The sequence below is a fragment of the Aspergillus ibericus genome (genome assembly GCF_003184845.1).
Source record: "Aspergillus ibericus CBS 121593 unplaced genomic scaffold BO80scaffold_1, whole genome shotgun sequence".
Classification (NCBI taxonomy): Eukaryota; Fungi; Ascomycota; class Eurotiomycetes; order Eurotiales; family Aspergillaceae; genus Aspergillus; species Aspergillus ibericus.
Genome location: NW_020292099.1, coordinates 1,360,094 through 1,372,876, shown reverse-complemented (window position 1 = coordinate 1,372,876; position 12,783 = coordinate 1,360,094). Strand labels below are relative to the sequence as shown.

General features: G+C 54.5%; 6 protein-coding genes across 6 annotated transcripts; 3 read left to right on the top strand and 3 right to left on the bottom strand.

Moving 5' to 3' along the window:
- The first annotated feature begins 338 nt into the window (after positions 1 to 338).
- On the top strand, positions 339 to 2,666 carry BO80DRAFT_420717 (putative pre-mRNA splicing factor). The gene is made up of 3 exons (XM_025718430.1): positions 339 to 794; positions 853 to 906; positions 971 to 2,666. The coding sequence occupies exons 1-3, from the start codon at positions 704 to 706 to the stop codon at positions 2,437 to 2,439; spliced, it is 1,614 nt and encodes a 537-aa protein (XP_025580753.1). The 5' UTR covers positions 339 to 703; the 3' UTR covers positions 2,440 to 2,666.
- A 684-nt stretch (positions 2,667 to 3,350) lies between these two features.
- On the bottom strand, positions 3,351 to 5,738 carry BO80DRAFT_12697 (guanine nucleotide exchange factor SEC2). Its single transcript, XM_025713540.1, has 3 exons — positions 5,632 to 5,738; positions 4,928 to 5,570; positions 3,351 to 4,865 (listed from the first exon to the last, which is right to left on the bottom strand). The coding sequence occupies exons 1-3, from the start codon at positions 5,637 to 5,639 to the stop codon at positions 3,447 to 3,449; spliced, it is 2,070 nt and encodes a 689-aa protein (XP_025580752.1). The 5' UTR covers positions 5,640 to 5,738; the 3' UTR covers positions 3,351 to 3,446.
- A 1,494-nt stretch (positions 5,739 to 7,232) lies between these two features.
- BO80DRAFT_420714 (DNA-binding protein) lies at positions 7,233 to 8,259 on the top strand. Its single transcript, XM_025718429.1, has 4 exons — positions 7,233 to 7,423; positions 7,537 to 7,619; positions 7,675 to 7,685; positions 7,793 to 8,259. Exons 1-4 carry the CDS (start codon positions 7,400 to 7,402, stop codon positions 8,071 to 8,073), a joined length of 399 nt encoding a protein of 132 aa, XP_025580751.1. The 5' UTR covers positions 7,233 to 7,399; the 3' UTR covers positions 8,074 to 8,259.
- On the bottom strand, positions 8,213 to 9,321 carry coq4 (ubiquinone biosynthesis protein COQ4). The gene is made up of 2 exons (XM_025722401.1): positions 9,058 to 9,321; positions 8,213 to 8,983 (listed from the first exon to the last, which is right to left on the bottom strand). The coding sequence occupies exons 1-2, from the start codon at positions 9,275 to 9,277 to the stop codon at positions 8,331 to 8,333; spliced, it is 873 nt and encodes a 290-aa protein (XP_025580750.1). The 5' UTR covers positions 9,278 to 9,321; the 3' UTR covers positions 8,213 to 8,330.
- Positions 9,322 to 9,636: 315 nt separating this feature from the next.
- BO80DRAFT_440290 (uncharacterized protein) lies at positions 9,637 to 11,148 on the top strand (the record flags this gene model as incomplete). Its single annotated transcript, XM_025721116.1, has 6 exons — positions 9,637 to 9,777; positions 9,850 to 10,395; positions 10,463 to 10,517; positions 10,572 to 10,634; positions 10,680 to 10,791; positions 10,836 to 11,148. The coding sequence occupies 6 exons, from the start codon at positions 9,637 to 9,639 to the stop codon at positions 11,146 to 11,148; spliced, it is 1,230 nt and encodes a 409-aa protein (XP_025580749.1).
- A 53-nt stretch (positions 11,149 to 11,201) lies between these two features.
- Positions 11,202 to 12,404, bottom strand: BO80DRAFT_343997 (ketopantoate reductase family protein; the record flags this gene model as incomplete). Its single annotated transcript, XM_025715256.1, has 2 exons — positions 11,202 to 12,021; positions 12,076 to 12,404. The coding sequence occupies 2 exons, from the start codon at positions 12,402 to 12,404 to the stop codon at positions 11,202 to 11,204; spliced, it is 1,149 nt and encodes a 382-aa protein (XP_025580748.1).
- Between the last annotated feature and the right edge of the window lie 379 nt (positions 12,405 to 12,783).

Sequence of the window (12,783 nt, the reverse complement as noted above, 5' to 3'; positions counted from 1 at the left end):
ATGACGGAGCCCAGACAGACTGCAGAATGCTCCGACTCCAGGGGAGCTTTGCAGGAGCCCCGCTGAACAAGCACGGGGAAGACGGGTGAATAAACAAATGGGGGAATCAAAAGAGGGTAAGAATTCAAAAAAGAAGCGCCATGACAGAGATGGAGCAGACAAAAGGGACCAGAGCGAGCAAAGAAGGTGACGGACGAGGCAACACGTGTGGGACGATTAGGGAGGCGGATGAAAGCGTCGGCCGCTTTAAGGCCAGATCGTCGGCCGCCGGCGACTTGGGCTTTTCTGCCCGTCAGCAGCTGCTGCCCGTCAGCATCATGCGTTGCAGCGCAGTCACTGCCGTTCCACAAGCTTGATTATAGTTTTAGCCTATCACCCCTCGTCTACGTTCCCCTCCACCGTCCAAGCTTCGAGCCAGGGCAGCAAACAATAATACAATGGCGAATGCCCCAGCGTTCATGGACCGCCTTTAGATTGATTGACACGCCAGGGACTTGCCTAGACCGGTTTAGCCTCGGTCCAAGCCAGCCAATCACAGGCTCCCGATGGCAAGCGCGCGGGTAGCCGCTCTATTGCGCTGAGTCAGCCGTAGCCGCGCCCCGAGATGAAGTCAACCCGAAAAGGACATCAGATATCGGCAGGTCGCCTTCAGTCTTGCTCCTCATCCCAATCTCGCGTCGCCCCATCCCGACCGCTGAGAACTATGGCTTCCGTAAGCAATGGCACTACTCCGCTGCCCGAGGAGGTGAACAAGCCCCCGGAGGGTGTCGTCTTGCCACCCAAGGATATTCGAGGTAAGTTCCGTGTCCATGTGAGAGAACCGACAATGAACACAAGCTAACCTTGGAATAGCTATTGTCGAGAAGACTGCCGGTTATGTCGCTCGAAATGGTGTAGTTTTCGAAGGTACGTCCCCCTCCCGCACCCTAGTCGGCCAGATGAGCCCTCTATCTCACATGCATTCTTTCAGATCGCGTTCGCGAAAAGGAACGGAACAACCCCAAATTCTCCTTCCTCAACCCCGGTGACGCCTACGCGCCCTTCTACCAATGGCGTCTCGTCGAGATCAAGGAAGGAAGAGGGACTGCAGTGTCTGCTGGCCGACCGGGCGAACCGACCCCCGCTGCTGAACCCGAGAAGCCCAAGGGCCCCCAAGAACCGCCGGAGTTTCACTTCTCTGCGCGGATGCCTATAATCAATGCGCAAGATTTGGAAGTTGTCAAGCTCACTGCTCTCTTCGTCGCTAAGCGCGGAAAATCGTTCATGACCGCGCTCTCTCAACGTGAAACCAGAAACTACCAGTTCGACTTCCTACGCCCGCAACACAGTCTCTACTCTTTCTTCACCCGACTCGTCGACCAATACACCATCCTCCTCCGCTCCGAAGGAATCGACGCCGCTACGACAGAAAAGAAGCGCCTCACGGAGCTTGCGCACAACGCCCAGAATAAGTTCCATGTCCTAGACCGCGCCAAACAACGCGCCGAATGGGTGAAATACCAGCAGCAACAGAAGGAAAAGAAGGAAGAAGAAGAAGAGCAAGAGCGCATCGCCTACGCGCAGATCGACTGGCATGATTTCGTCGTCGTCGAGACCGTCCTCTTCACGGAAGCCGACGACCATGTCGACCTCCCTCCCCCCACCTCCCTCAACGACCTCCAATCCGCCTCCCTCGAACAAAAAGCCATGATGTCCCTCAACCCCCTCCGCATCGAAGAAGCCATGCCCACCGAAGAGGATTACCCAACATACTACAACGCCTACCCCCAACAACCCGAACCCGTCCCCGTCGTCCCCGTCGTCCCCGCCGGCCCCGCCTACCCACCCCAAGGGCTCCCTCCGCAACCCATCCCCGTTGCCCCTGCCATGTCCCAAGCCGCCCAAGAGGAGGAACAATGGATCCAGGAACGGATGCAAGCTCGCGAACAAGCCGCCGCCGCCCAAGCCGCCGCGAAAACCGCTCCAGGGCAACAACAACAACCTATGCGCATCCGCTCCGACTACGTGCCCCGCGCGCAAGCCCGTCGTCTGCACCCTACCGGTGCCATGGCCCTCTGCCCCAACTGTCACCAGCAGGTCCCCGTCGGCGAACTCGAACAGCACATGCGTATCGAACTGCTCGACCCCCGCTGGAAAGAGCAACGCGCCAAGGCGGAATCCCGCAGTGCCACCACCAACCTCTCCACCGTGGACGTGGTCAACAACCTCAAGCGCCTGGCCAGCCAACGAAGCGACGTATTCGACTCGACTGTCGTCTCCGGCGCCGCCGACCTCGAAGAAGAATCCCGCCGGAAGAAGATGGCCTTCGAAGGTGCTCCGGGGTCTGGCCCTGTGCCACCGGTGGTCGGACCCGCTGGGGGACCGCCCAATCCTCAGAGTATGAATATCGAGGAGCAGATTCGACGCATTCACGAGCGACAGGCGATGACGAGGAAATAAAATATAGAATTAGTTCCATGGTTTTCTTTGCTTTCTCCGTCGGGCATACTGGGAATTAGGACCGTGTTTTATCGGAGGCGTTTTCTATGTCGGAGTCAATTCACCTCATTGATAGGTCTTCGTTGGGCGAGACAGATACTGTTTACCTCACTTGTAAAATCTTGATACTATTATCTTCTCTTGCCATACATATGTAAAGAAACTTATGTTAGACCCGCGTCTAGACCGGTACACTATTGAATTTGGATGTATAAGGGCCTCTTGGCCTGTCAGGTAGCCTGCTACGTACACAATGCGCCTCGAGTATATCATGAATTTTCGCTTTACCTATGCTATGATATGTGCAAGTAAAGCCATCACCTGCATTCCTGCAGCATCCGCTCCATAACCTGTGAGATCTCTGCCACCATGTATATCGCATAAAAATGAATCGACCGCAAGATGATGCATGGGGAATAGCAACAGAGAGACTTTCATGCAGCAGAACCTGGAAAGAAAATGCTTTCCGGTGTGGAAAAGAAACACAAACTCATTCGAAATGCCAGGTCATTGTTCATCCAGGAGGGTCTCCCACATCGGCCCATATTTGCATGCCGATAGGGCTCGACATGTAAAGGGGACAGGGAGGTAAACACGAAATCAAAGAAGTTGTCAAAAGCGAAATAAACAGGGACAGAACAAAGCCAATAAGAATAGGTATACAAAGAAGAAGCAAACTCAAGAGAATTATAATACATACCACATGCCGCTTCTGACTGATATAATGTCGTCGGATGCAAAGGACAGGATCGGTGAGGAATTAAGCAAGCAGGCATGGTTGAAATATATCGATATATGAAGAGAAAGGTTGAAGAAAGGAGGAAATGTGCAGAAGTTGGAAGTCGAAATCAAACTCAAGTAGAGTGCAAGGCAGCGAAATGCGTCCGTGTCTTCGAACGATAGCAATCGTGGTCAAATCAGCATCGGTCATATCATTTATCACCGCTCTTTGTGGCGTCGTGGTGGTTTCACATCTCCTCAACCTGAACAGCGGGTTTGACAGTCTCAGTTTCATCATGAGTAGTCTCAGAAGCAGTTGTTTGTGAGACAAGCTGCTCGTCCACATCCCCGAGGGGTGTCTTCTCGACTGGTGCGTTGGGCTCGGTCGGCGAGACCGCCGTGCTGCTCGCAGTAGATTCCGATTCAGGCGCAGATACAAATGGATCGTCTCCCACGGAACCCTCGTCATGAACGTGCTCGCCGTCAATGTCGTCCAAATTCGTGGTTTGTATAGTCATGTGCTCGGGGATTGTGGAAATGATGGAGCGCTGACACTCCTCACGACCATCGGCAGCAGGAACCTCTGCATCATCAGTGGCAGCTTCAGTGGCTATGGGGGCATTCCCATGGAAGCCATTGTTGTGGGCGAACAGAGGGATGATACCACCTCCGATGCGCGACCAGAACATTCTCTCCCTCAAGCGAATCGTTTCATCCCATGCATCCTTTTCTTCTTCCGAATCGCCGATACGAACATGTCCATCAAGGATGAGTCGAAGGTAACCAGTAAATTCGCAGCATGAACGCACTTTTTCTAAACACAGCACACATAGAGGGTATCGTTGAGCAGTCTCACTATCGGACGTCCGGAACCGATGGGTCCTCTCGTTGATGGAGCCATTTCTCCGTTCACCACATAGTGAGCATGGGAACTCGTACTTCTTCGCTGAAGGTGGCATCGGCTCAACCAGCAGACTCCCATCGCAGATCCCGCTCAATACTGAGCGTCGGGTAAGCCAGGATATTCCGGGCGCAGCATCCAGCCTTAGAGTTGGTTCAACGTCCTCGGCAAGCACCCGCTTGTAGAAGCGGGTCTCCTTGAGAGGGATGTGGGAGGTCACGGGCTGTGGAGAAGACACGCTTCCATTGGGAGAGTGTGTTTGAGATTTGGCGGGAGATGACGACGCTGAACCGAACCCACCGCTTCCCAGGCTAGCCAAGCTCATGACGTTCAATCCAGTGTAAGACCCACTTGTGGCCCGGCTGGCGGGTTTGGAAGCTCTGGATGTTGTAAAGAGCTCCCGGAAATCCTCGTACGCCTGGATATCTGTTCGACAGACAGACTTGATTAGATGGGGAAAACTGGTGGATGGCCCTGGAGTAATTTCTTCGCAGGGTGCGGTCTCCTCCGGTATGTCGGGCGTCTCAGATTTTTTCTTGATGTGCAAAGGATGCCGCGGTGCCGTTGGTGACGATGGAGCTGTCGAGTTGATTGTGCGGGTGTCAAGATCGTCCTTGCAGATGTTCATTGCTTGTAACACGGACTTCAATTCGGCTAACTGTTCTTGATGCGATGCAAGAAGTGCTTCCGTGTCTTTGACTTGAGAACGCAGCTGTTCGTTTTTCTTCTCTACCGCTTCACGCTCGAGCTTAGCAGCCGCGACCATCTGTTTGGAAGTACAAGGTTAGTTGATCGACCTAAACCATACGACAACCCAGAGCGGCCTACCTTGTTGGCTTCCTCGAAAAGCGCGGCAGTCAATGTCTCCAATTCTTGTTCGATGCCCTTCTTTTCCTGTACCGCGAGCGCGCGCTGCGCCTTCTCCTCTGCCAAGGCAGCTTGCAAGCGCAGCATCTCGTAGTCGACGTCGGCCTTCTTGATCAGGACCTGCTGGTCGATGTCTCGCTGGTGCTTTTCATTTTCCGACTCAAGAACCCGGATCTTGGCCTGGGCTTGCTCCAATTCCTGACGGGTTGCGACGAGGTTGTCATCTAGAGTGGTTTGATTGTTGATCGCCTGCACAAGCTTGACGCTCAACGCTGCGACCTCGTTGCTTAGATCTGGATGATGCGATTGCGTCGAATCCGACGTCTCCGACTCTTCCGAGTGGCTTGCAAGCCTGGGGTCCTTCAAGGTGCTGAAGCTGCTTTCTTGAAAATTGCCTACACTAGACGAACGGATACCGGGGGTCGGCTTTCCGGCCGCGATGCCGGACAGATCATTGGTGGACCTGGCTTTGGTAACGGTCTTGTCGGGGGAAAGAGAGTTATTCTCGGAGGAATGTGACCGTTTGTGGCTGGTGGGGCGTGGAAGCATTGTCGAAGGTGTCAGGAAGTTGTGGCGGGAATAATAAGTATGAAAAGCGATAAAACTAATGCCAGGATTAGCAACGCCTGCATAGAGGATAGCATTGGATGTGTGTGGATACATACTCAGCCATGGTGACCGTGGGGTGTGGGCACAGCAGATGCAGAAGAACAGGGTATCACAGCAATGGAGGGGGCGGGTGTCACAACCACGTATATAGCAGGTCGGCAACCGTTCGCATCTGCAATTCCTGGCAGAGACAAGGGTTGGTTGGGACGTGTGCATGCAACAATTCAAGCAGGGGGGGAATAACGTGACGTCCCCGCCAGCGCGCAGACTGGAGAGGGGATTAACCAGTCGGGGGCCGAAGCATTGAGTCGAGGAAAGGAATGGAATGGAGGCAGGAAGAGAGCGGCGGGCGCTGGGGAGGGGAGTAAAGAGAGGCTGCGGTGGGCAGGGAAGGATAGACCGGAAGGATGACGATAGAGGCGAACCCAGCGAGGGAGATAAAGGAAGGGAGAGAGTGGAAATGAGTGGGTGTGACCCCTCTTTCTTCAAGACCCGGTAAGGTAGGGTGGAAGGTTAGTAGAGAATTAGTGTAGTTAATTAGTGAGAATGGCAAGATTAGTTAGATATAGATAGAAAGACGAAAGTTGGTCAGCGACGACGACAGCACGAAAACAGATGAGGAGATTCCCGCCCGTCGTGGATTAAGGTCGCAGCCAGGCACTCTTTCCTTGACGGCCTGACTCCGACTCCGTATCGCCGCCGCGGTTCCGTAATTACCACCTTCATACCGGACCGCTCCACTCCCGACCGGCCAATCACCGACCCGGAGGCAAACCGCAGGCGCTTAGTCGCTGCCGCATCAGGCAGGTCGATCGCCTCCCGTCGCGTCTCCGGTGCCATCGTCCATCACGAGGTGGTTTGGGCTGCCTGCCACTCGCCAGTGCGGCTTCCTGTACGCTCTCATTTACAGGTCAAGACGATGCCACCTACCAAAGTCAACCCGCGACCATGAGGCCAGTGCTGGACTGCAATGGATCCGTTGAATGGTGGAAATATGTCCCATCAGTCGCGCCACGTTCTATCCCGTTTATTGGTTCCCACTCCGAGGGTTAGGTACGATCTCGATACGGACCCGATCTCGCAAGGGCCTCCGGAGACGGTACTAGAGCATCCTGGGAGCTCAGTCCATCCACAAGCTTTTCTACGTGCAAATTCTTCACGCGCATTCAATAGTGCCGGAGAGAGATCCATCGGCACGGTGGTGTGTGTTATTGGGGTTCTAATTTGGGCACATCAGCCAATCTCCCCCCAATCACGTCGGATCATCGGCATGGGTGCTTTTGGCTAAATGCTAAGTAGTAAAAGGCAACTCGTCCTTGGCACCTGATGACGACACTTGCAGGCGTAGCCGGAGGGATCCTCGACCTCCGAGACACCCCCAAAGCTTACCGGCTTGCTGTCATTGCAGCCCCGGTCTGCAGTCTTTCAGTGTCTTTTTGCTGCACCCGACAGCCTTGAAAAGAACATTCTCAAGTCTCAATTGCGGTGTACTGCTTGCAATGCAAATACTGCCCAGCCTCCCCGTTCCTGCCTGGGGACTATTGCTTGCCCGATCGGGCAAGGGCTGCCCGATGCCTCATGGCGCCCCACCCGAGGGCCTGAGTGCCTGAGGCTTCCAGGATCACCAGGTGGGGTTGAATTCTCCAACGTGGAATGCGTCGAATCATCCCGCCTTGCTCGCATCCATAGTCTGATCCCTGGACAATCTCCCCGCTCCGTGCTCCGTCCATCTCACCTGCTTTACCTCAATACGGTCACAGCCTACCCCGCATCACTCCCAAAATCCCCTATTCCTTCGCAGTCTAGATAAGCCATTCAACAACCATGGCCGACGCAGAGCTTGAGGAGGTCAGTATAAACCTTCCGAGTTACAGTTAGCTTTCTCTGTCTTTTTTTGCTTGAAAATTTCCGCTCGGGATCCACCATCGACACTCCGTATCAGAGGCTTAGAAGAGTAATAGATCAGACGCGCCCGTCTTGCGCAGCTCCAGCAACAGGGTGGCGCACGTGGTGGTTCAGACGGCAACCAGGAGGAACAGAGAAGGTAGGAACCGAGGCTCTATGCTTTTGTGATTGCGCTGCTGACAGTCATTTCTTAGGCAAGTTGAAGGTATGCGCCATGACATTATCCCATGACTGGAGAGCAGGTCCCTGAAGGATCCCCGCCGTTGCCTTCCCTACATCCCCGAACAATATGCTTACCATCTGCGTCTCTAGCTGAACGCCGCGCCACTATTCTGAACCAGATCCTCGAGCCCGAGGCCGCCGATCGCCTGGGCCGCATCCGCCTCGTCAAGGAATCCCGCGCTGCGGACGTCGAAAACCGGCTGCTCATGCTCGCCCAGTCCGGCCAATTGCGCCAGAAGGTCTCGGAAGACCAGCTCAAACAGCTGCTGAACGCCATGGCCGAGAACCAGCGCAAGGACGAGGAGGAGCACAAGATTGTGATCAGCCGGCGCGGCGGCTGGGATGATGATGACGACCTTTTGGATCTGTGAGATGATTTAGCGAAGGCGTTCAGTGCAAACTGAATGCTTGCCATGTTCATGATACCTCCGGCTCCATTGATGCTTGCGACCGCAGCTGAGTTTCTGCTATCAAAAGTACTTTTGCCTTTACATACCAGCCAGCTTTTCCACTTCTATCAAATATTCCCCACATGCATTCAAGAAATGATCACCAAGTAATCACACATTTAATCAGGGCTACTCATCCCTCAGTGAAATATAATACATTTAATAAAGACCCTCACCGTCTAAACCGCGCCTCTCCGCTCCGCCTCCTCCTTCTCCCTCTTCTTTTGCAACCGAATCATCTTCCTAATCTCCCTCATATCCGGCGGCCTCTCAATGCCCAACTCCTCCCTCAACACCCGAACATCCATCTCCAACACCTTTTCCCAATACACATTAATCAACTCCTTACTCCGCAACCCACTGCGCAACGCCCACGGCAAGTAAATCGAAAACAACCGCTCCCTCTCCGCCGGCTTCAACCTCACCGACGCAAACAAACTCAACCCCGTCATTGGAATCAACGTATTCAAGAACTCAAACGCCTTGAGTGCCAGCTCTCCCTCCACAAAAATCGGCAACCCCGTCACAGCGTGGTAGAAGTCATGGCACTCGCGGTACCGCTGCATCACGTACGCGCATTCCTCATCGTCAATGTATTGCACGTTGTCCCGGGTGTCGGGGGAGACGCCTTCGCGGTCGAGCCAGGTAGCGTAGGTTCGGCCGACGGTGTGTTCGGGGAGCGTGCGGAGGTAGGGGAGTTTGAGGGTTTCGGAGGTGATGCGTGGACGGTCGCGGAGGATTTGGCGGCCTGTGGGGTCGGAGAGCATGGCGTCGCGGAGTCGGTAGATGAAGTAGGGTGTTGCGGTGGCTTCGCCGCAGGCGGCGATTAGGTCTATGCTTTTGCGTTAGTGCCAATGCATACAGAATTGTAGTTGTAAAGAACAACTGAAGGGGGAGGGTATATACCAGCCCTCCGCGGATTGATGAGAGCTCCCACGGCCGAACCAACAGCCAGAGCACCGCGCTCTACAAAGTTCAATGGCACATGGCCGGGATAGTTTGGCGGAGGACGATTGAAGCCGGAGAACGGCCGCGCGTGGGACCGGAGAGAGAGCGGCGCACAGAAGAGGAGCTGGTTGAGCTCGCGCGCAGGAAGAACGGCGCTGCGCGTTCGGAGGACCGTCATGTTGGCTCTGGGGGAGGGTGACACGTTCTAGACATGACCCTGGCGGATGGGTGCAGAGTGGTACGATGCATTGCGTTCGAGGAGATGCCGGATGGCGCGAGTGGTGGCTGTGCGGGGCCGTAGCACTGATAAAGATCGATAAGATAATCTTTTTGGCGGCGCTGGTTACATCCATCTGACTCACAATTGCCATTGGGGGTTTTGTGTTAGGACTGGAGGTTTGAGATCATTCCTATATAAAGATTGGCATCGTGCGACAGGCTAGGTCGAATCTGTACTCACCACATAGGTCACCAGATCCCCTTTTAACCCTCATTTCCTCTTCTCCCTCCGGATCAATTACCACCCTCCACATCAACATGAAACCCATCTGGTGGCCCGGCGAGCAACACGAGCTCTTCACAGAATGGGCCGTCACGCAAGGCATCATCATTAACGGGGTCAGCCCAGCCAAATTCGCCGGCCGCGGTCTAGGCATGATAGCCACGCGCAAGATCGAAGTACCTCCCCCTCTCCCTCTCCCTACCCCTCCCCCTCACTCTCCCTCATACACTAACACTAACACCCCCCAGAAAGACACCATCCTCATCTCCGTCCCCCACAACGCAATGCTCACCCCCAGCAAAATCCCCCCCTCATTCACCACCCTCTTCCCAACCGACACACCCACCCACGCCCTCTACGCCGCCTACCTCACCCACACCCCGACCCCCCACGAAGCCCCCTGGCGCAACACCTGGCCCACAATCACCGACTTCGCCACGAGCATGCCCCTCCTCTGGCCCTCCTCCTTTCTCTCCCTCCTGCCACCCTCCATCTCCGGCCAATGGTCCACCATCTCCACCCTCCCAACCCCCGCAAACGGGACAACGCAACACCACGACCCAACCCGGCACCACCACCTCCTCTCGCAACAAGAAGGCCGACTCCGGCGCGACTGGGACATCGTGGAGCGTGTGTTTCCAGCAATGGACTGGGAGAAGTTCAAATATCATTGGATTATTGTCAATACGCGGAGTTTCTTTTATCTTTTGCCGGGGAGGGATATGCCTGAGGATAGGTATGATGCTATGGCCTTGGTGCCGGTGGCGGATTATTTTAATCATTCGGATGAGGCGGTATGTCCCTTCCTCCCCCGTGTTTTTTTTGGGTTGGTGGTTGGGTCGTGACTAATGGTTGGGGCAGTGTAATGTTAAGTTCGATGGGGAGAGATATGTCTTTCGGGCGGCGAAGGATTATGGTATGTATCTCCCCTCGGAATGCTGCAATGGTTGGGCAGTGCTGACGGGTATAGATGAGGGAGAGGAAATCTATATGAGTTATGGGCCTCATCCGAACGATTTTCTATTTACGGAGTGTAAGTGACCTACTCCAAACTGGAGGTTTAGGCTAATCGCAACAGATGGATTCTACTTGGAGGAAAACGTCTCCGAGACGCTGTGCCTGGATGATATCATATTCCGAGATCTCACTCCGTCCATGCGAGAAGACCTCGAGTTTCATAAATACGATGGGTATGTTGACCTACGTCGCAGCTGCATAGTGCTAACGAAAGCAGAAACTATCAACTCACGGCCGAGGGCGTCTGCTATCGCACGGAAATCGCCGCTGGTCTAACATACATGCGACCCAGGGAGTGGCAGGATTATGTTCTCGGCTACTCCACCCACGGGGTGGATAAGAAGAAATCAGAGGCCGTCATTAAGCGATGGATCGGCGTCTATCTCAAGGAGGCAGACACGACGATCGACCACTTGGAGACGCTTCATCCCGACAAGCCGGAACACCAAGGGATGGTCAGGATGCTGCTGAAACGGTGGTGGCAGATTAGAACCCTCTGTGATACCGCCATGGAGGCCGTGTCCTGCTAACCAGTGAAGAAACCCGGGGTATATTAATAAATAAGTACAGACTTGCGCTCCGCTTACAGAATGTCGATAGGGATCGCGCTCGCATCTCTCTGCTTCGACGCTTGCTGTTTCGCCAGAACCAGGTGCTTCATCATGTAGTTCACCACACACTTGACACCCAGCTCTTCGCCTCGGCGCACGATGTAGCCATTCAAGTATTCAATCTCGGTCGTCTTGCCGGCGCGCACGTCCTGCAGCATCGAGCTGTGGTTCTTTGCCGTCTTGTTGGCAAGCTGCGTGACCATCCACCGCAGACGCTCGGGGGAGAACCGGCTCTCAATGCCAGGGATGCCCTGCAATTCGGGGAGTGCGCAGATCACGCTCGAGATCTCCAGCAGGAGCAACCGCATCACCCGAGTGAAGCTGTAGTTGTAAAGAAGCTCGCCGTTCTCGCAGTTCATCACCGCTGTCAACGGGTTGATGACCGCATTCATCGCCAGCTTTTCGAGCTGGTACAGCATCAGGGAGGATGGAGTCTCAGCGACAGCAACCAGTGGCGGCGTAAGGGTCAATGTCCGCAAGAGGTACTTGGTACTCGGGGCCCAGTCGTCCTTGTTCTCACTGACCACACCCGTAGAGTTCGCAGATAGAGCTGGTCCGAGGATAGTCGTGCCAATGCCGGTATGAGCAACCTGAAACGGTTCCTTTCTGCGCGCCAGCCCATGCGAGATGATTCCGTACATGTAGTTAGGCCGGTTCTGCGGATCCGGGAAGACCTTCTCATTGACCTCATCAACGACTCCCATTCCATTCTGAAGGAGTAACACCGTAGAATCCGGCGTCAACCGATGCTTAACTGACTCCAACGCCATGGCCGTCACCGGCGCCTTGACACTCACAACCAAGCATTCAATGCGATCATCATCTTCCACCGACTCTGCCACCGACTCTTCCACATCCTCCGTCTCCGCGACAACTTCCCCATTCTCATCCCAGTAAGGAAATGAATGCCACGACCTGCCATCCAAGACATTAACATCAAACCCCGTCTTGATATCATCAAGCCCATTCGAATTCAACGCCAAACACTTCTTCTTCGCCAACCACGAGCTATACAAGTCGGGATTATGCAATAGCAGCGTAACCGGCGGCGGCGACGGACGACTCATGAGCGAATGGGCCACAAACGTGCCTACATTTCCAACACCCAGGATATGTATGCGTCCGGACAAGCGACGCTTGCCGCTGTCTTTGGACGCTTCTTCGGCGTTCTGCATCCATGTCGCCATGAAACGGACGGCTGGGGTCCGCTGGGAACTACGTCTTGAAACAAGACATAGTTCGCAAATGCCAGTCCGCCGCAGCGGACGGCGTCCCAGGATGTACGACACTTTGACGGGATTGTAGATCAGACGATGTGAGTTCAATGCGTACCGCGTAGACCTTCTCAAGTGCGTGTATTAACGTCTCATTAAAAGAGGAAACACGTAGCAACCACACCGAGACGTTCCGTCCAACAACAAACCTCCAAGCTAACAAGGAAGATATAGATCGGAAACAAGTCTGGACCGAAAATAAGATCGGAAGCGGCGAACATGCAAGTCCTCACCGCATCCGTGACCGCCTGCAGATAAAAAATCGACATTATCCGGCTAG

Bases quoted from the DNA above. Each gene is read 5' to 3' on its own strand.
- BO80DRAFT_420717 (XM_025718430.1), top strand. From the start codon at position 704: ATGGCTTCCGTAAGCAATGGCACTACTCCGCTGCCCGAGGAGGTGAAC. The intron at 795-852 runs GTAAGTTCCGTG...ACCTTGGAATAG, and splicing joins GCCACCCAAGGATATTCGAG to CTATTGTCGAGAAGACTGCC. The intron at 907-970 runs GTACGTCCCCCT...GCATTCTTTCAG, and splicing joins AAATGGTGTAGTTTTCGAAG to ATCGCGTTCGCGAAAAGGAA.
- BO80DRAFT_12697 (XM_025713540.1), bottom strand. The intron at 4,866-4,927 runs GTAGGCCGCTCT...ACTTCCAAACAG, and splicing joins TTTTCGAGGAAGCCAACAAG to ATGGTCGCGGCTGCTAAGCT.
- BO80DRAFT_420714 (XM_025718429.1), top strand. From the start codon at position 7,400: ATGGCCGACGCAGAGCTTGAGGAG. The intron at 7,424-7,536 runs GTCAGTATAAAC...GAAGAGTAATAG, and splicing joins CCGACGCAGAGCTTGAGGAG to ATCAGACGCGCCCGTCTTGC.
- coq4 (XM_025722401.1), bottom strand. From the start codon at position 9,277: ATGACGGTCCTCCGAACGCGCAGCGCCGTTCTTCCTGCGCGCGAGCTC. The intron at 8,984-9,057 runs GTATATACCCTC...GCAAAAGCATAG, and splicing joins CATCAATCCGCGGAGGGCTG to ACCTAATCGCCGCCTGCGGC.